This window comes from Paramisgurnus dabryanus, chromosome 8 (genome assembly GCF_030506205.2).
Source record: "Paramisgurnus dabryanus chromosome 8, PD_genome_1.1, whole genome shotgun sequence".
Classification (NCBI taxonomy): Eukaryota; Metazoa; Chordata; class Actinopteri; order Cypriniformes; family Cobitidae; genus Paramisgurnus; species Paramisgurnus dabryanus.
The window spans coordinates 204,633-226,170 of record NC_133344.1 but is presented as its reverse complement, the minus strand read 5'-3'; the positions used below and the strand labels follow the sequence as shown (position 1 = coordinate 226,170).

The following is a 21,538-nucleotide window of genomic DNA, read 5'->3' as shown; positions in this document are numbered from 1 at the left end:
TATTATTTAGATTATTATACTATACCCTTTCCACTTTTGTACTGTGTAAAGTTAATAAATTACTTATACAGAACATGATTACTACATAGCTGAATCACACATTAAAATTATAATTTATAAGTCATAATTACTACACTCATGGATTAAAGTGAAAAAAATTCTTCTGACTGAAATTTTTTTCAGGCCAAGTCATATTCCTTGTAAATAGGCGATACCAATAGCATTCTAAGGGGAGATGTTTTTTGCCATTAATGCCATATTAAAGTCTACTGTGGCATTTATAGGGTTGCCAACTGTCACTATGAAATACAGCAACAGTGTGAGTATGTTTTTTTGTGAATAAACAGTGTTAACACTTAATTACAACATATGTTTATTAATAGTTTGTTAATTTACAGCTTTACTTTTAACACAGTCCTTTAATTGAACCATTACCTTTAATATCTGTCTAAAACAAAACACTTGTGACTCCTGCATTAAGGGTTAAAAACGTTATCCCGTCATGTTAATCTACTTGTTGTGACAAACTAAAAAAAGTATTCTGTAAGATTTAGTTTGCAGGGCATTTCAGATTAAGGTGAAACAGCTAAATAACTCCCTATATAAAAAGAAATATGAATATCACCACCTTTAATGAATCTTAATTATTTATTAATTGTAAATCTTATTAATTTTGGCATTTACTTATACATTTTTTTAAATCAAGGTTGAAACTGTTAACATTAGTTAATGCACCATACTGCATTACTTTAATCATCTAACTAACATCCATTACTTTAATGACATAAACATGAATTAATAAATGCTTGTATACTCTATATAACATGAACAAACTATGGAAAATATAATGCATTTAAAAATGTGAACAAATACAACTTTTTCATATCATATTATTCAGTACACATAAACGAATAATCCAGGGTCTGTTCTGTTCACACAACAGCTTACAGTCACAGCTCTAATACAGTAACGTTATGTATGAATATAAACCCTGAACGAGCAACTCAAATAAAACTTGTGTACAATTCGCACAGGATGCCTGTAATCATAGTGACAGTTGTACATTGAATGACTGTACCCTTTATAAACAAATTATTATTTTACAATAGAGGCAGAGCTGAGGTGCTATTTTATGCGCAATGTTATGCACTTAAAACAACGCATTGTGCGCAAAGTGCGTATATTACACAAGAACAAAATTCAAGCTCACGGATAAACAGTCAGTGATGAAATAAGGATAATAAACAATAATGTATATATCTTAGTAAAGGTATAAATTGATTTAGTCAAGAGCAGTGAGAGATTAATTGTTTGATTAACATTAGTGACAGATAAGCAAAAAAGGTCACTTTTTTCTGCTGTTTACTTTCTCGTAAGCCCTAAATGGTCGTGTTTGAGGATACTTGCAAAGACGGGATTTTTGACGCATAACCTTATGTGTATTTAAGGACAACAAAGCGCCAAAAATACTCACAAGCTCAAAGAGAAGCGAATGCGCGACTTGCTTATTCCCCTCATACAGAAACAGCGCATTTAACACTGTTGTTATTGTTTCAATTTAAAATCACTTGTTTTTAATTGCGGATACATGTACAAACGTCAACATTTCTTGACCATGCGCACATGCAACTGCAAGAACTGACAGGTGGATGACATCAAAGTACTGTGTGAGAGCATTTTGGAAGCAGTCTCGTCTAATGAGTTCTCGGTTCGCTCTCACGGGATTTTGATGTCATCTGACTGCCTCTTGATTCTTGTGGCGCCAAGTGAAGTTTACCCATGATATTAACAAACTCGTTGTATCAGCCACTGGTTAGATCAGCGTAGCATTCAAAAACGATCATGTACGAGACAAATCAATTACCCCCAAAATACAGGACCCTAGGCTTACTGTGCAAAGACACGTAAATTACCTGGCTGTTTGATTTTCTTAGCCCACGAACTGAAAGGCTTGCCAATCTTCCTCATTTCGCTAAGTCAAGTTAATCTCCATTGGTCTTATACACCTTTATCGATGTCCAAAACATCGGATCCTTCCTGCATTACAAGTATGTCCATGCTAGCAGAAATAAAGTTTTACCTCAGCTTAACGTGAGATACAGCCAGAAAACCCGGAGTGGATCTGGTGCGTATGATTACAGAACGCTTACAGTGGAGAGAGGAACGTGATTTAGCTCCACTCCAGGCTTTGATCACATTCCACTTAACAAGGTGAATACACTGCGTCTTTATGAAAAGTTAATTTAATAATTTTGCAACAGACGGAAATCCGTCGTAGACTAGCTGCAATCGACGGAAATCCGTCGCTACGACGGAGAACTTTAATCCATGTTTTACTATTAAAAAAATGCCTTTTGTAAGGTGTGTTAATAATTTACAAAAAAAGTATTGTTTTTGCAAAGCAGATGATGACACAAAAGTACTGACGTGTCTGCAACATGAATATTAGTTTATTATATTATTTTTTTGTTAACTTTTATTAAAAAAATTGTATGCTTCTATTTTGTACAACATAATTAGCTTGCTAGTCTGCTAACGCAGACGATATATCGCAATGACAAATTTTTGAACAGGCATTAGTGCTAGGTACCAATCTGGGTCCTAGGAGAGACCGAATTGCCAGGGGGGACCGAATTGCTCATGACACCGGCAGAAGCATTACTGACTTACTTTTAAAATCATGATCTTAATTCACCCGGTCTACAGCGTATCAATCAACAAGATTAATTTTTAATATGTGTAATGTGTGTACATACATTAATTGCTACTTCTGATGTTATTTGCAATGTTTATGTTTTAATCGGGCAGGAAAAGGGATTTATAGAAAACATTTTGAGTGTGTCTGCTGCATTTTGTTGTAATGATACAGGTATAAATATGATATTTATGATATAAATATTTTAAATATTTAAATGTATGATATACTTCAAATATAAAATGCAGGCTGGTTAAGTAGTGTTTTATCATTAAAATCTGATAACATCCTATTTAATTGAATGTTTGGGTGGCACCAATATGGTGGCGCGGTGGCTTCACTATTGTGACATATACATAGATCACTGGTGTGTGTGTGTGTGTTTGTGTGTGTGTGCTCTGTCTTTATCTGCATGTATTTAAGTTTCTAAGGTCACTAAACAGAGATAGATGCCATTAATGAACCCGACGTTTCATCCAATTCAGCTTGATTTAAAACTCAATGAGTGTCTCCAACACAACACTGAGGGTCCAAATGAAATCACATCCACATCTGCGACCACACAAGTGTTTTTGGTCGTTGAAGCGCTCCAACAGTCATGTACAAAAGCTCAACAGCGCATCAATTATTCACTGATGCTCACCGCAAATTAAATTTCAATTGGTTCACAAACCCCGCTGAGATGCAAAAAGGTGAATAAAGAGGAATAGGGCTGGTACAGAAAGCATTGAGAGAGAGAGAAAAGAGCAAATTGATTTTCTCTCACTAAAATCAACGACCACGTATTACAACACAAATGCGATCTGAAGTTCTTGCCATGACAGTTAGTTAGGGTTAAAGTTATCACATCAGGGCTAGGAGATACAACAAAATCAAATTGAATCGACAGTGATGATAAATCTAACAGCCTACCACACAACAACAGTCAGCATGGGAGTGTGTTTCTGACAGCAGCCGTGTGTGTGTAACTTCACCGCTTGTACTTTTATTAAGGGTGCACTGAAAGGAAAATTCTCGGCCGAAGCAGAATAAAATGAAACACTCAGCCAACGGCCGAATACCGAACAACAACCAAACATGTTTATTCATTTTCCTAATTATTTTGCCAATTTTCTCAACATTACAAGTTACATTTTCAGAACGAACTATATTTATTTCACATTATTTAACAATGAACAATTTTTAACATTCCACTATTTAGAAAGGTATCTTATGTGTTAAACAAACACAAATGAGTCTTCTTGGCTAAACTGATATTAATCCGATCTTCTATTCATGCACAAAAAGCAAATACCCTATTCATTACTCTTGATTGCTTATAATGTATGGCATGTAAGGGAATAAAGTTGCGTTGAGCTGTTAATCACTGAGTAAAGCCTCATCTTTTATCTCATAACGCTCAATGGGCTTCTATCTATCTGCACTACACAGACCAGAAAGAGCACGAAAGCAGCGCAAATTAAACATATCAAAGTCTTGTGTACAAGCACAATGGCCATGTGCTGCAAACGCTCTCCAGCTCAGGCGTGTTTAGATATTATAAAATAGTGCTACTTTGGCAGAGACCATTGTAAAACTCCAGCTGCTAGAGCGAAGATACAGTAATGATGGAGTCTGTGCTGCTCACTCAGGGTGGTGTTTATGCACCAGAGCGTATTATTTATTTTATTTTAAAACACATACCGTGGACACATATTGGTGCTCTAAGGGTTTTTTCACACATGTTGGTGCGGCCTCGGTGTGCACCAAATTACATTGTATCCTTTTTCAGTCAGTGCGGTTCGTGTTCATATGTGAAACGCCGCACTGTACACCACGCGACAACGGTTAGTGCTGTCGTTGGTCTCTGACAGCTCTTACCCCCATGACCACCCCCCACGTTTCCATGACAACCAGCCTGACAGGAAGAGCGAATCTAGCAAGATATGGAGATAAACGATGCACGTCTTTACAAAGTTTCTTTGCTTTACGCGAAATTGCGCAACTGTTCTATTAAAAGCCCTTCTCACGGAGCCTTCACTATTTGTGTGTGTGGAGGACAGCTATGCATTTATAAAATTATCAGTTCACACCGCCAGGAGAGAGCGAATCTCTGCAACAGACCAAGATTGCCTTGTTTGTCGTTAAACCAAAATATAACACCCGGCTCACGCCATGACGAAAGCCCAGTGGCTCAAACATGTAGAGAACTTCCTGTATTTGGTTCGGCCCGAGGTCAAACAGTGTTCTCACCACAGATGGGTCTCACCAGAGTTCAGCGACAGATGCTCCGAGGCCACCTGTTTAAGTCTCGGGGGGGGGGTCGTTTAGTGCACACCAGAGTGCGGCTGTCGTGTTCACATCAACAACCCAAACAAACCGTACTCGAACAACATGTCATTTGGGCCGACCTAAACGGTACATATGTGAAACCACCCTAACAATTTATAAAAAGTGAATTCTGATATTGTGAGCCCTTTAAGAAAATTGCAACGACGGTTATGCAACAAAAAGCAAAAACACAACTTCTGTTGAGCAGCGGACACACGTCTACTTGCTAGGTCAAGTAAGAGCAGAGGGAGGAGTGTGAAATGGGCCAAAAATGGACAAGAGCATGACAGAGGAAAAAGTTCTCAGCAAAGCGCTTCTGTCAAACAAAAAAGCTTTGGTTACTAAACGTTTTATTTCTATCAGTGTGTTTGTCACTGTAGGAAGTTTTTATTACATACATACAGTACTACTGACGCTCTTCATCATTCCTTTTCTCGTCTATGACATGAGATAAAGCGCTACAGTGTCTCTCATTCTCTGTGCTGATGCGTTCGCAGGATCATAATCGCCACTGTGTCTTTCTCATATGCTGCATGTTGTTCAGAATATCTTGATTTGAAATGATAAATGAAAGTGCTGTATGTTTGCTTTATTTATGAAGCGTGTGCGCCTTTCACTCTGTGCTTGTTATTTGATCGCGTCAAAGAAATTGTTTGCTAAACTTTATTAGGTGTTTCACTTGTTCGGCCGAACCCCGAAAATAAGTTATGTGCTATTTTCTGCAAACATTCGGTTTGGGAGTGATTCTAGCAGACCAATCACAGTGCTTGCACTCTGAGTAGAATGGACACATTGTAAAATTTTTGTAGAGGAGCGCGTCACGCTACCCACAGCCTATGCATAGCCTACGGTGTAGCTACGGTGTTAGGGTCCTTCGTGGAACTAAATCATGCTTTAGTTTCAGTAAAATTGAAGTACAGACAGAAAACCATTTAAAATCTCTTCTGAACTCTATTCTGCAATGACCTAAAAAAGAATTAATCACACATTTTGCATATAATGCAATCTAAACATTTTCATCAACGCTTTAAATATTAGCAGATGTTTTAGGTACTCAAGACTACTGTTGGTATTTAAGTATTATAATAGTTCAACATAAAATAAGCAACCAGTTTAAATATTTGAGAATTGATCGTAAAGGACCCATTGTACCTAGTATAAGCTATCACGACTGTGTATTTATCACACTTTCATAACTACATTACACAATTCAGCAAAAAAGCAACAAAATGATCAGCAGAATATTAATAAATTAATTTGTAAGTTGATAGCTGACACATAAACCATAAATGTGTCATATGGTGCAAAAATTTAGAAAAAAATGTCACGTGTGTCAACTACCCAAGCAACAAATTTACTGAATTAACATCAGCGCGTACCAGAATTCTGCTCTGGTAAGATAACACATGATGTGATGAACAATTTACAACAAGTAAAAATCCAGATCACGTGCATAGACACACAATGGCCCTCATTTATCAAAAGTGCGTACACCAAATTTCCAGCGTACACCTGGCGTACACCCAAAACCACGGTGACTTTGAGATTTATCAATATGGACGTTGGCGTACGGCACGCTCAAATCCTACGCCTGCTCAGGAGGTGGTGTACGCACATTTTGAGTTAGTGCAGAAATGCGCAAACACTTCCTAACACCACAAAACGCACTGACAAACTAAAATATATGATATATTATGACCCACTGTAAAAAAACTAAAACATAGTAATTATAAACTTCAGTGTTTATTTTTATGCAACATGAACTTCAATGTTGTGTGACTTTACCAAAGCATTTGATTTGTATGCATACACTCTAAAAAACAAACGGTGCTATATAGCACCAAAACAGTTGCTTTGGATCGTAACGATAGAAGAACCATTTTTAGTGCCATATAGCACCGGTGAAGCACCAGTGAAGCACCAGTGAAGCACCAGTGTAGAACCATATAGTGCTATGTAGAACCATATGTGGTGCTATATGGCCCCTATATGGTTCTACACAGGTGCTTCACTGGTGCTTCACTGGTGCTTCACTGGTTCTTCACCGGTGCTATATGGCACTAAAATGGTTCTTCTATCGTTACGATCCAAAGCAATTGTTTTGGTGCTATATAGCACCGTTTGTTTTTTTAGAGTGTATGTATTCCTTAAGTTGCGAGCCGTTTCAGGGCAGAGCACGTGAGCGGATCGGAGCGTTGAGCGGTGCGGTAATACCATCAGAGCGCCTTTTTCCGAAAATTCCGTAAGCTCAGGACCACTCGTTTAATCCAGAACGCCCTTTGATAATTTGTTCGAGAATCTGTAGAAACGTCTAGTAATAAGTTATGGAATTCAAGCCTTATACATAAATGTAAAGTAAAATTCAAAGTTAAGATTGGACAGGAAGAAAACATTGAAAGGGACTGCGGAGAGACTGTAAAAGTTTAGCAATCCTGGAATCTGAAGCGGCACATTACAAGAAAGCACAAGGATCTGCTACGAAAACATGGTAATAATGCATCAAAAGGTAAGCTAGTTACATACCATTCGATGATAAATAAATAGCTACACATTAATAGGAAAGGTAAAATGCTTGTGTTGAATGGAGCCATAAATCCGATCATATGATAACATGCGGACAAAATCATGGCCACGAATTATCTTTTATGCTACATTATGGACACTTCCTTTTCTTATTTAGTCTAAAGTATGGCCATAAATAAAAAATTCGTTCCCAATATTCAACAGTTTGTTCCTTGGAATTAATTATTATAATATTTTGTATTTACTATTACAAGTATTATTACTTCAAATTATGAATTAGCCTAGTAAAACATGTGGATGTCGTGGCAACAAATTGTTAATTTGAATTATATCCGGAGCTCCGTATCAAACTGGATCTTAGCTAACAAACAACTGTATGTAAATACAGAAAAACACACTACAAAAGTTACTACATCATTTTAAAATATTATTTAAAAAAACTTAACCGAACCATTAAGCAGACATATAATTTAGATGTAGGCAACAGTAAATAATAATAATAATAATAATAATAATAATAAATAATTATTATTCTAAATATCAATTAAGCGTCATTAATAATAAAAATAATAATACAAATATTACAAAACGTCATGCAATTATTAATGTGTCTTTAATCCCGCTCTTTAAACTCCCAAATAAAACAATTTTGTTTCTTTCCATGTGTCAATGTCGTAAAATGAGGGCGTGGGGGAGGTGGAGACTTGAATTTATATGGGCGTGTTATTCTTATGACGATCGTTTTCAGCCGCGGCATTTATGAAGGGCAGATATTGCGTACACCTGAATATCATCGGTACGCACAGTTCATAAATCAGGCGGTGAGAGGAGTGTAAGCATAATCTTACGCCAACATATACGCCCGTTTCTACGCAAGAATGATAAATGAGGGCCAATGAGTTTACGTGAGATTTCTAACCACTGGGACTCCCCCCACAGAAAGTCAATAAACGGAGAGGTAAGTGGAATCAGTTGCTCCCAGAGTAGAATTCATTTCCTGCCCTGCTCTCCTCTGCACCCATCAAAAGCAAACAGTGCCTGACTGGAATGAATAATCACTGCAGCTTTAAACAGCACGCAAATGAATGTGTGACTTTACACACCCTATTATCATATCTGATTTTCTCATAAGAGTTCACAAAACAATCAAGCGTTATAGCGGTTAGATTAGTACGGCTTGACATTGCAACATTATTATTTATTATTAGATCCAAATGTCCTTCTGTGTTGTCCACTATAACAACTACTGTATGTGAAGGTCAGGAATTGCATTGTCTGCGTAAGGTCTTCATGTTTCACAACCAGTGCGCTACAGCTGTTTGTAAAGTGCACTACCTTCTGTTCTGAGAGCTCACGTAGTGTACTAGACTGTTCTTTAATACCTGTTCTGTAGAAGTCACAATGAAATTGAAATGAAAAACTATAATTTTATTGGAATATTGGGTTATTGTTTTTACAAATTACTGATCTGTGAGCTTCGTCATAAAAAAAACGTTACTGTTACAGATTAAAGATCGTGGGCAACCTCGTGAACATAAGCTGATCGTTGTTGTTAACTTATTTAATGTAAAAGATTATACTTTACACAACAAACAATACATCATTAGAAAGGTTTAAGGCTTCAGCGTTTGTATTTGACCTTTATTTTATTTAGAAAATCCAATAGTTACAGTAATGTCTTGATTTGTGTCACAAGTTATGAAAATGAAAATCGGAGTCCATAACTGTAAAATTAACTATGACTCCTAGAAGCAGTCATTGTGGAAAATCTCATGCCTGGGCGTCATGAAAGGACTTCATAAAACATCCCTCTGTCCTTTTAGTAAACAGATTTGCATGCAAAGTATGAATATTTCATATCATGATTATAGTGACCAAAGTTATCACGGTTATCCATATTATCATAATTTTGTTAAAATGAGATGGAAATGTTCAAAAAGAACTGATAACACTGAAAACATTTGAACAAGTTTATTTTTGAAAATCACCATTTAATATTCATGTCTCTGAAATTATTTCTGTGGTAAAAAAAATCTGTCTAATAAGTTAACCGTGAATGAATCCCTTAAATGCCTTCTTGTGCAAAAAACTATGTTGCATGTGCACGTCAAACTGATTCTGGATGGACAGGATTTACCGCGAGTTTACTAAATCACGGTAATTAAACAAAGATTATAATGGTTGTAATGATAATAAAATGTTAAATGATAAAACTAACCGCCAGGACATTTTATAGTGGCTAATCGTGGACCGGTAATCGTCCCACCCCTAGAGATAAATCGCCTTTCATTTCTTATGCATATCTCACCAGTAAAGTCGATTGTGTGATAAGTAGTAAATTGTCATCACCTGCTTTCAGATGGAGCGTCATTTACTACACAGAGCCGTATTTCACAGAGAAGCTCGGCAAAATCACGATCATAATCATGGACAAATCGCATACGATATTGTATGTGATTTTGCCGAGCTTCTCTGTGAAATCTGGCTCTGTGTAGTAAATGACGCTTAATTTGAAAGCAGGTTATGGCGATTTACTACTCATCACAAAACCGGCTTTACTGATGAGACACACATGAGAATTCCATGCGATTTATTGACCACCCTATACTGCAAAGTCTTTACAATAATCTTCCAAGTGTCTGCTTTCAAATTAAACCAAACTTATGCTTTTAGTTCAAAGGCTTCATGAACTGTACTTAATTTCAGTTTGGGTATGACTTTTGGGTCGGTTTTCAAAAGCATGGTTTACTGGTTAACTGGTTAAGATATTAAACAAAGAGTGTTTTGGATCAGGGGCAGAGCCAGGGGGTGGCCAGGGCTGTTTTGGTTGTCATGGCGATGCATCAAGCTCTTTACCATGTGCACGCTTTCCTACATACTGCCCAAAACCCATTGTTTCTTTTTCATTAAAAACATTCTTCTTTGCAGAGATGGACAAAACCATAATCAAATATTATAAACATTAACTTACAAACGGTTTATGCTAGTTTGTAATATTATTCATTTTACTAAACATTTCTATTTATCAGCATCAGTACCACAAACTGTAAAAATATGGACGTAGTGTCCGTGACGTCCCCCATTGGTTTGTGAAGATCGTTTTTGAAGCTTAAAGTAGGCGTTGCCTGCCGTCGCCATCTTGGCCGTGCGTCACCGCGCATCACTCGCGGATAACCGAAAATGGGTTAAGAGGCAGGACGTGGGTGAAGCTGAAACCACCACCCCTGCCTAGCTCGACAGTAGTGACAACAGTGGCTGTTCACCCGTCACTCAAGTGGTCACGCCCTTAAATTATGCAGAAGTTTCAGGCTTAATATAATTTAAACGGATGAGTTACAAAAAAATTAACCTCCCTCACAGTTGTCATGAAGGACAAAATTAGCTATATAGACCAAAAACACTTTTTGTACCAGGCTGTTAACATATTATTTTTAGGGCTGTGACGGTTGTAATTACCACCACACCACCGCGGTGGTGGAGTGCGACCAGCGGTCAGGAAGTGGGCCACGCGGTGGTGTGCACCTCACAAATTATGAAAAATATAAAGTACAATCTCGCCCAGTGAGATGTCTTCAGGTTTGTGTTAACGCAAACAGCCAGCAGACGTGGAGTTAATGCGCTAATTTGCAGGGGAAGGCAACTGATATCAGTGATGACCCGCTGGCTTGGGGGTGGAACAATGAGGAAAGATTTGGCCGTTTCCCAATCCGAAGAGTGTAGCCTCCGGAGGTCGAATTTGCAAGCTGCATACGTCATCAAGACTTCTAACATTAACAATTATAAGTTGACTATTATTCTTTGTTAATCATACATTGTTGTAATATGCTTATAACTTGCAAATGTCTGAAAATAATAAACCAGGCTTGATGACATATACAGCCGCGACCTCCGAAGGCTGCAGCCTTCAGATTGAAAAACATCTGATCTCTCTTGGTCACGAAAAAGTATCAATCTCCGCTACCAGTACACCATCAGAACGCATTTCAGCGCGACTGGAAACATTATAAACCCAAAAAGGTTCGAGCAGCCACCGAAATTGTCAAGCACATCTGCATAGTTTCTTCACCTGACCGTGCCGCTTCCCTCCTCTTCACAGCGCGTGGGCGCTTCAGAGCGTCTTTCGTTGCTAAGTAACCGAAGCATTGCTTGACGCTGTGACGAGCACACACCGGCGGAGAAAGAATTTGGCGCCTATAAACACGCACGTTTGTTAAGAACTGCATATCTGATCCTCGTTTACATTTTTATATTTCAAAATATATGTATGCATTATTTATAAGACCTATATGCATCAATGTGCACGTGCGCATATGCGCATGCCCCCCCCCCACACACACACACACAATCTATAACCACTGCACCACCGCAGTGAATTTGTGCATTACCACCGCAGTGGTAAAAACTGCCACCGTCACAGCCCTGATAATTTTCTACTGTAAAGTTGGGCATTTTTAACATGGTGAAGTGGGAATTGACTCCCTTTTGGAGCCAGCCTCAATCGGCCAGTCGATGATTTGCCTTGACATGTTGACATTACTCTGCATTTATGAACTCTACATTTTATTGTGTTGTTTCCAAAACAGAACCATCTCATGCCTTAAAACACTGTATGAAAAGCTGTTTGACAGGGACTTCAAACACGTTTTCTTACTGTGTGTAAGAAAAGCCGATTTAATTCCGTATTTTTCTCTTCTAAAGTTAGGTAAAAAACACAATGGGCTTTAAATCTTGTTTAAAGGTGCTCTAAGCGAATTGAAGCGTTTTAGACCATAAAGCATTTTTTGTTACATACCGGAAACATCTCCTCACTATCTGCTTGCTGCCTGTCCGCTGATCAAACTGTAAAAAAACGCGATCTCTGTAGACAGCCCAGGCTTCACAAACGGCAATATCAACAAATGGCCAAACCTAGCCAGCACAAAACAAAACAAAGTATTCCAGCCAATAAACGACAAGAAGGATTTGGGGGTGGGGGTTGGGCGCGTTCATGAAAGCACGGAAGGGAGGGGGAGGGGGAGGAGTTAGCTACGCTCTGTCTGTTTGAAAACAGTTCAAACATCAACAGGAAGTGACGTCGCACATTATTCGCTTAGAGCGCCTTTAAGAATCTGTTTTATAATGAAAATCTCTCTTCCAACGCGCCTATGTGTGTGCCGCACGACAGCCGATTTAAATCTGATAGAGTTCGTCACTGTACATTCAAAAATCCCACACAAACATTACAGCGTAAATGCTAGGATTAAGATTGATTTTATACATAACAGATAATCTAGATCAGTGGTCTCAAACTCCCGGCCCACAGGCCATTTGCGACCCGCCCTCCCCCTCTCTGCGGCCCGTGGCACCTTTCAACAATATAACATAATCTGGCCCGCAAAAAGATTTTTATTCACTTTGTTTCATATTCGTTTGATTTTTAATTTAAATGTTTAAGGGTTCGTTCACATATCGCATCTAACAACGCGTGTTAAAATGAGTCAAGGCATTTCTTACTTTCTAAAGTGCTCGGGAGCGGAAGTTGCACTCTGTGGTGTGGATCGCGTCACCCGTTACTACACAGCCATGAGCCACGCGCTCCGTGATGTCGAGGATAACGGAATGCACGATTGGATTTTAAATCCTCAACTGAACCTTGCGTCAACCATATCATTGTCACCATGCGATCAGTTAATCTGGTCGGGACTTTGTAGTGTTTGTCCAAAGAAGATTTGTTACTTCCAGGTGGATATCAGCTCAGAGAAGAGCTGTGGTGGGCTTCACATCAACAAGTCACAGCTTCTAATGGAGACACCACATAGGGAGGCAAAGCGGTAGATGTAATGCAACTCACAAACTACACATAAGAATAAGAGCCAACAAAGTGCCCAGGTTAAGAAAAGAGGAAAGATGAGGAGAAACGTATAGAGAATAAAAGTATATATACTGCTATATAATGAAATTAATATATTATTATTAAGGGTGTCACGATTTCGATTTTGGCTGCAATGAAAAATTTGCTGTTTTTGTGTGTTCCTCTTTAAATATAAAGAAAGCTTCTGTTCCCCTCCCCGTATGTAAAGTAGGGGTTAGATCGCTTACACATGTGTCTCTGACAGAAGATTGAACTACGCGCTCATAAAGCGGAGTCTGTGAGCGGTCATGGTTGTGGCGTAATCAAGGGGATCCCCAACAGCCTGTTTTGTGTGACTGTTGTGGTTTAAAGGCGATTACACAAAGAAGAATAAATGGATTTGTATTATTACAGGATGTTTCTGCACACACACTTGTTACTCATTTTCTGCTAGAAACACATTTAATAGTGCATTTCCTAGGTTAGGGGGACTTTAACCATTCTTTATCTAACTGCTTTCAGCCTCTACCTGAACAACTGTTACTACGGAACACTTTAAAAGAAAAAAACACACCTCTTCTGTTTGCCATCTTTAACCGTATATCTTTAAACCTAAACTTTCCACTGTTTAACTTTTTAGGACTACACCTGTCACTTTTTAAAAGCATCTACAAAGTAAATAGTCCAAGACTTTAGACAATAATCTTTACCGGCACATTGGACCATAATCTGATGTAAGAACAATTCTAAATCAATCCACACATGAAACTATTTAAACACTGTATTCATGAAAATCTCTCTCTTACACAGGTTTAAACTCCGATAAAGCTCAGAGAATATAGTCATTGATTCAAACCTCTTCATCATCAGCTGAGCGAACTCTTTCCTGAATGTGCTGAATGTGCACGTCCTGACCAATCCATTCACTTACTGAATGAACATGATGTCATGCTATTAGTGAGATCAATTAAACTTCAGCGGGCTGCTACACATCACTTGAAACAGAAAAGATTGATATGTTATACCTCCTAGTGTCTGTTAAATCTTTTCAAGAGCTCTGTGGCGTGAACACAACCTCTTCTGTTAGATGGACTGTAAAACATCTGGGTTTGCATGACAACGAGTGACTGACTTATAAACCTGAACTAACAGAGAAGAGAGAGCTGTTGGCTACGTCCGGCACAGGCAAAGAGAGTCAATGCATCAGTACAGTACCTTATAAATGAAAATGCTTTCACGTATTATTCTTATCCAGCCATGTCCACACGAGTGTTTCATCTTGATGTTCAATGCATAAAACCACAATACCATCCAACTAGATTGTACTTAAATGTAATAAGCCACCTTTTTAAGATAATTGGTTGTGTGTGGGTCGGCAGCAGAGTTACTGTGCATCCTAATGAGTGCCCTCGTTATTCTGAAAGCCAATCAATATCACTAATGGATATAAGCTGCCTCATCAATAACATTAGACTTAAAAACAACTTTCTGCTCAGGCACCTTTACACATAAACATCAAGCAGCAGCATACAAAACAGTTTGTTTGAATTATGAGACATTATCAGAAAAAAAGAGACACGAGCTCAGTCTTTCAGTTCTACAAGCATCATCTTCATCTCAACGATAAAAAAACAATATTCAGAAGGTCCTACAAGGACACAAGGGTTATTTAAAAACATGCGAGTGTTGGTCCACACCATATGAGTTTATAAAGCACACCATCTCACTGCATATCATCGCCGCACATTCTGTCTATGAATAAATAAACCTGAATAAAACATTCAGAATAAATCTGGATTCAGAGAAGAATCAGTAAAACCTCCAGAGCAGCAGCCAGAGCAACAGAAAGAAGCGAAGACAAATAAAAGAGGAGAAAGACGACCATGATCATTTCAACTAACAGAGTGAAAATAAATAATCAATAATCATCTGTCGTGCAACCATCAAATTAATAATGACACTGACATACGAGATGAAGCCTCCATTAGAACCGAAGCCGAACATACGAACGCGAATCATTTAAAACATGAAGAGACACGCGCGCCACGACTGTGATGTTAATCTCTTACCTTCAAACACGAAGAGCATAAAGAATCCCGGCAGGAAGATCGTGTGTATCCACAAGCTGCTCATTCTGGCGGTGGTTTGTATGAATACAGCCCTTCCTGTCGTCTCGCTGTATCCTGATTCTGCTCGGCTCGGTTCGGTTCGTGATGACAGCAGAGCTCAGCTCGTGTACGGATGCGGATGCTGCAGCTAAAACTCACGCGCTCTGATGCTGTGCTGCCATCTAACGAAGAGAGCAAATCAAACTCATTAGCCATGAGAAACACGTAACTACATCATCCCTCCCTCCCTGTGCTCTGTTTTTCTTGTTTTAAAATACAAGAGCAGTTCAGAGAAAGTGTTTTTGTATCTAATAAAAAGTATTTTTCATAAAGTATCAGCCGTTTCACTGTGTCAAATCCCAATACAAATATGACCACCTACTGTATGCAATACAGTTTAGCTTGTTCAAGTCATTCCACAAAATGCTCGTAAAAATCGAAGCGAGCAAAAATCTGCAGATGACGCATGCACAAAAGATCTAACTGGAAACCCGTATGTCGGTTCCAAAACACAGTTTAAGAGGTAGTTATAAACCCCCTGAAAGTAACCCATAATAAACGCGCGTTCACGGTAACAACATAAAGGCATTGTCAATGGATCACAGATTTCACGAGTCACCATGGAAACGTCAGAGAACGTAAAAGTTTTTAAATGAGAAAGAAGATTATAAACCAATACTTTCTGGTAAAATTAACGTTTTGGGATCGCTTAGAAGTGCGTGATTACAAAACAGATAAACTTGATTAATTAATTAAAAGGATTAGTAAATTTACTTAAAAAAAGAAAATCAAGATATTTTACTCACCACAATGTCATCCAAAACATTCCAGGACTTTAATGGACCCAAAAACGTAACAGTTTCAACTGCAACCTCACCCGACCTCACGTAAGAAAGGTTCATTTTTTTATCATTCCTCATACAACAACGTCGGAACTGTCCTCTTTCTCCACACTTGTAAACACTGGGGGGAGTTGTTCACCTACATCATCCATGACCTCTTGACGTGATGACGTATTGTATGAGGTCGCGCTTGCACATCACAGGACCGGAGATAGACGAGAAGTTGTGGTTGAAAAGTGCATATTTTTTATATTTCTTGTCAAAAATGACAATCGTTTCGCTAGATAAGACCCTTATTTCTCGTTTGGGATCGTTAAGAGTCCTTTGAAACTCCGTTGAAACTGCAATTTTAAACTGCATTAAAACTGTACGTGTTGTGGTCCATTAAAGTCCATTAAATCCTGGAATGTTTTCCTCAAAAAAACATAATTTCTTCTCGACTGAACAAAGAAAGACAATTGGTGAGTAAATTATCTGTATATTTTTTTTTTTAGAAAATGGACTAATCCTTTAATACGTTTAGAAAATCCATTACCAATTTAATCAAGTTCAATGTTTATATTACATGTGTCTTATGTTTTCTCTGCACTGCACATATAATAACCTGTAAAAAATAATCATAGATTTTACATATAATTTTAAATTTGTACTAGTTATTAATATGTTTTGTGGCACATAAAGTGTAGATTTGTCATAGGGCTCATTTACATCTTTTTAAGCATGTTTGTATTGTGTATACAAAAAATGCACCATGATGATATTCACTATATAATACTTATTTTACTTCTGCTCCTCTTTTGTATGTTCCTAAAAATGTTAACACCCTTTGGGTGACCCTGTTTAATTTTTTGACTTCCCATGTGCCAAGGCACATTCTATTAATAGCCTCAATTTTAATATTTGTTTATTACATATTTTTATATAAGCTTGGCTTCTTTTATGTATGTTAAAGGACAAGTTCTGTATTTTACACTTAAAGCCCTGTTTTCAGATTGTTTATGATGAAATAGAACGGTTTTGACTGAAATTTGGACATATGCTGCTGGCCCAAGATTTTTCGATTTCTTTGGTATCACCCCCCACCCTCACAATGGGTCTGTAGGTGTACTGGAACAATCCTTCCTAAAAAGCATTAATCTTTCGTTTACAAAGATGTGAAACTCACCGAGTGGTCAGGGGTGTTCACTGATATGCTCACACAAAAATCACTGCAAAAGATGCTTTCCAACAGTTGTTTTAACATTCGTTGTAAACTTGTGGACCTATTTTTCCAAACGCCTCATACCCGTATATTCTTCCGTTGAAAGCTTGAATAATAGACACTCCAGCCCAGTTGGTGGCGATAATCCACATTTGCCAATTGCAAGAATAGAAACAACGTTTCCGGCAGCAGAGTAATACCGTACCTCACAGCACATCTAATACAAGTCAATGGAGTGTAAAATCATGCCTGTGCTTCACCTGTGTTATTCTGTGGGTCAGGTTAAATGCACATGCCTACCAGAGACTACAGGCAGGAGTAACATCTTTTACCCATTTACTGTAACATTGCTTAATTGTCACTATAGTAACATATGTTAAGATTTCTGGCTCAATAATAACAATGTATTTAGGCAAAGTGTTAATTAATGCATTAACCAACAAACATGTATTAATGTGTAGTTAGGTGGCTGTTATTCATGCATGAATTCATATGACTCATGACATAGGTATGGTTAGTTTTTGATTAGTATATGGCTTAACTTATCATTAGTTCTTATTAAAGTGATTAGTAATTTATGTATTAGTACCTGATTATGATTATTCATACTGTTATTGTAAAGTGTTACCGTTCTGATTAATGTAATCGATAGGGATTTAGAAAAAGTATATTTAGGTTCTGTCCTAATCCAAACCCAGAGTCCTCCACCCTCTTTAACTGGGCTAGATGAAACTAGCTAAGAGTGAGGTGATGGGGTGGAGGAGGGATGCTGCAAAAACACAGGATAGAGGCGAGGGACTGCTATTTATAGGCACCTCTTAGCGCTGATTGGTTTGATCAGATGATCATGCTTCTCCCGAACTTAGTTAAATAAACTTCATTTGGTGTCATGTTTGAGACTGGAACTATTTATTACAAAACAAAATCTTATTGTGTAACAGTGAATGTGGCATTATGAGGCCTCATACCAATGATGATATATAGCTCTGAGCACATGAGAGGAATGGGAGGCAGCTCATTTGTCATTGTGTGAAGGTTCAGAAGGTACTGCTGTTCCATTGAGTTGAAAGCTCTGTAGATTGGCTTTTGTGTTTTCTTGAGTGTCATGGTCCTCACAGGAACTGTCTGCCTGATTCTCAAAGAGTTCAAATGGGCTCAACACACTTATCTCATAAATGACCTTATTTATTAAGAAAGTTCCCAGTATGAGGGAATATCTTTCTTGAGTTAGACAGAAAGTATGGAAGCTAAAACTAAGTTTATTCAAAACAACAAAAGTAACATTAACTATTTGACCTTTTCTTAGACTTTATGTTATGATCTTTCATTTATTTTTAGCAAACCACTATTTACACTAAGTGCAAATAGCGACAGATGCGTTAGAACACAAAATGACAATAGCAGGTGAAAATAAGTTGTATTTAACAAATGAAATGATTACATTTGCAATTAGTAATTAGATGCTTTCTACACTATATTTCACCTCACAATTTTTGTAGATTATTAGGATGCAATAATTGACATCAAGTATAAATAATTACATTTATACAAATTATAAAATGTACTGTATACAATTAATGATATATTTAATGATATAGAATAAATCTCCCACTCCCCGTCGGTCCTCCTGTTCTTTTCCCCATGTATTCATTGTTTGCCTCCCTCTGGAATCCCATCATCCTCTACACTTCCTTACCTTCATGTTTTCCATCATCCTCACCTGCCAACGATCAACTTCATCATCATCATCTTCAATCCATTTAAGCTCTCCTGTTTTCCTTCAGTTTTTATCTGTTCTTGTCAATGTCTTCTTTTTTGTGTAGTACAATTCAAACAACATATGTTGACCAATGTGCTTTACAACATCTCGGTACAATACAATATTAATAAAAACAATAATACGCACATTAAAAACACGTCAGCTAGAGGGATACGCCATGGCAAACAAGTCTGTCTTAAGTTGCATTTAAAAAAATGTAGCTGACCATATTACTCCAATACTAATAGAATTACATTGGCTTTAAATTAAGTACGGTATTGAGTTTAAATGACTCCTTCTTACTTACAAAACACTCAACAACCTTGCACCACCTTACTTAACTGATTTTATCCAGTACTACATTTCATCTCGTGTGTTAAGATCAGGTAATTCCCTATAGCACTTGTCCCTCTCCGGATTCATACAAAGTCTCTGGTGTCTTGAGTCTTTAGCTATGCAGCTCCTCACTACCATTAGATGTACGTACCAGTGAAAATCTTTCTATTTTTAAGTCTCGTCTTAAGACTTATCTTTTTAGGCTGGCTTTTAGGTGACCATCTCTGTAATAAATGTATGAGTGATCTGTATTAATGTACAGTATTTTGGTTGTAATTACTGTATTGGTTCTATTGTAAGGTGCACTGTAAAAAATACTTTACTGCCTTAAAATTTTTTGTATTTTTGTTAAATCAATTCAGATTTACAAGTCATGTCAACAAAGATGAGTTGTCACAACTTATAAAATATAGTTGAAAAAAGTCACCTGTAAGAAGCCTAACCATTTTGCTGAACTATAAACACTATATATATCCCCTGCTTTGACACATGAGTAAGATTTGGTGAACTGTTACTTCAAAACCCATGTTAACAAGTTAAAGCATGCACACCGCACGCGGGAGCAGCGCATGCTCGCGTGGCAGGAGCGTCGCTGAAGCAGAATTGCTGCGATATTTTTTTCTGTGCTGCTCACGCTCAATTAAAGTGACAGTGCATTGTTTATGGTTTAAATGGTCATGGATTGACGCGAAAAAGTTTAATTTTACAATAAAATCACGAATGTGAGGCCAAGTGTGTTTCAAACAGTCATGACTTTGAACAATTTAAAATAAAGCAATGAAATATTTAAAAACACACTGTTGCCAGAAGACTGCACTGTCATTCACTCCCAGGACTGCCTCATCTATCTTAATAATCTTAAGATCTTAGTAGATACATCTATAAATCTAATATTATGCTTCAACTGTTGAAGGGAAACCCGATCGACTGCTTCATGCTGTCAATCACTGGGTGAATGTTTTATTTTATCGTGAAGAGAAACGTATTTGGGCTTTTTATGTCTATAATTTTATGTCTATAATTGTGTATTGTGTCTATATCTGACATTACACGGACCAGAACAGCACGAAAACAAAGTGGATTAAACAAATCACAGTTTTATAAATTACACTGACCTTCAAAAAGCATCTTGAAGAGGTTTTGCTCATAAATGCATGTAAAATAAAGTTATGTGAGATTTGAGATTTTTATACTGTTAGTAAACTGCACAGTATGCGCTGCAAACGCAGCCGGTGTGAAGGCACAATGGCCACGCACGGCAAACACTCTCCTCACTAGTGATGAGTCGTTCGCGAACGCCGGCTCTAAGAGCCGATTCTTTGTAGCGAACGAGCAGAGCCGAATCTTCAGACGCATGCAGGGGAGCCGGCTCCTCTACGGGAGCCGAGCCAGAAGAGCCGTATCTACGAAAAGAGCCGGACTGCCATCACTAAAATGTAGAGCCGGAGCTTGAGCCGAAAGAGCCGAATCAATGGAAAGAGCCGGACTGCCCATCACTACTCCTCACGCGCTGCTCACGTTCACACTTGCGGTGTGAAACCGGCGTTACACCATCTGGTCATATTGTAATGACACGTAAGGAGTGGAAACAACTGCAGGGGAAAATTCAACAATGTTTATTAAATATAAACAGAGAGAGAGTATTAAGAGTCAAATGCGGAAGACACAGTCCGGTGTTGGTGTTGCTGACAATGGTGGCTAAGACTACGGTGGAAGTTGGTGTAGAGAGTATTGAGTGCGACGTTGGTGGAGTGGTGAGCAGTAGTGATGGACGTTTTCGAAGCACTGCTTCATGAGGCTTCGAAACATTTACGAATCTTTTGTTTCGAATCAGTGGTTCGGAGCTTGTTTCAAACTGGCCCAAGTCACGTGATTTTAGCAAACGAGGCTTCATTACGTCATAACTGTTTCGAAACGTTTCGAAAACCCGATGG

At 38.0% G+C, this 21,538-nt stretch overlaps 2 protein-coding genes across 4 annotated transcripts in view; both read right to left on the bottom strand.

Moving 5' to 3' along the window:
* sidt2 (SID1 transmembrane family, member 2) overlaps positions 1–12,545 on the bottom strand; it is a 245,192-nt gene extending 232,647 nt beyond the window's left edge. For both annotated transcript variants that reach the window (XM_073815497.1, XM_073815498.1), the window contains exon 1: positions 12,321–12,545. In XM_073815497.1, coding sequence (XP_073671598.1) covers positions 12,321–12,329 — 9 coding nt within the window. In that variant the 5' untranslated portion in view covers positions 12,330–12,545. The remainder of the gene's footprint in view (positions 1–12,320) is intronic.
* Positions 1–16,417, bottom strand: part of lsamp (limbic system associated membrane protein) — a 150,029-nt gene extending 133,612 nt beyond the window's left edge. The window contains exons 1-2 of one of the 2 annotated variants that reach the window (XM_065280240.1): positions 16,273–16,417; positions 15,428–15,648 (exon numbers count right to left, since the gene is read on the bottom strand). In XM_065280240.1, the coding sequence (XP_065136312.1) occupies positions 15,428–15,491 (64 nt within the window). In that variant the 5' untranslated portion in view covers positions 15,492–15,648; positions 16,273–16,417. Of the gene's footprint in view, positions 1–15,427; positions 15,649–15,848; positions 15,989–16,272 lie in introns of those variants that run through there. The other variant, XM_065280241.2, reaches the window with a different exon arrangement.
* Positions 16,418–21,538: the final 5,121 nt, after the last annotated feature.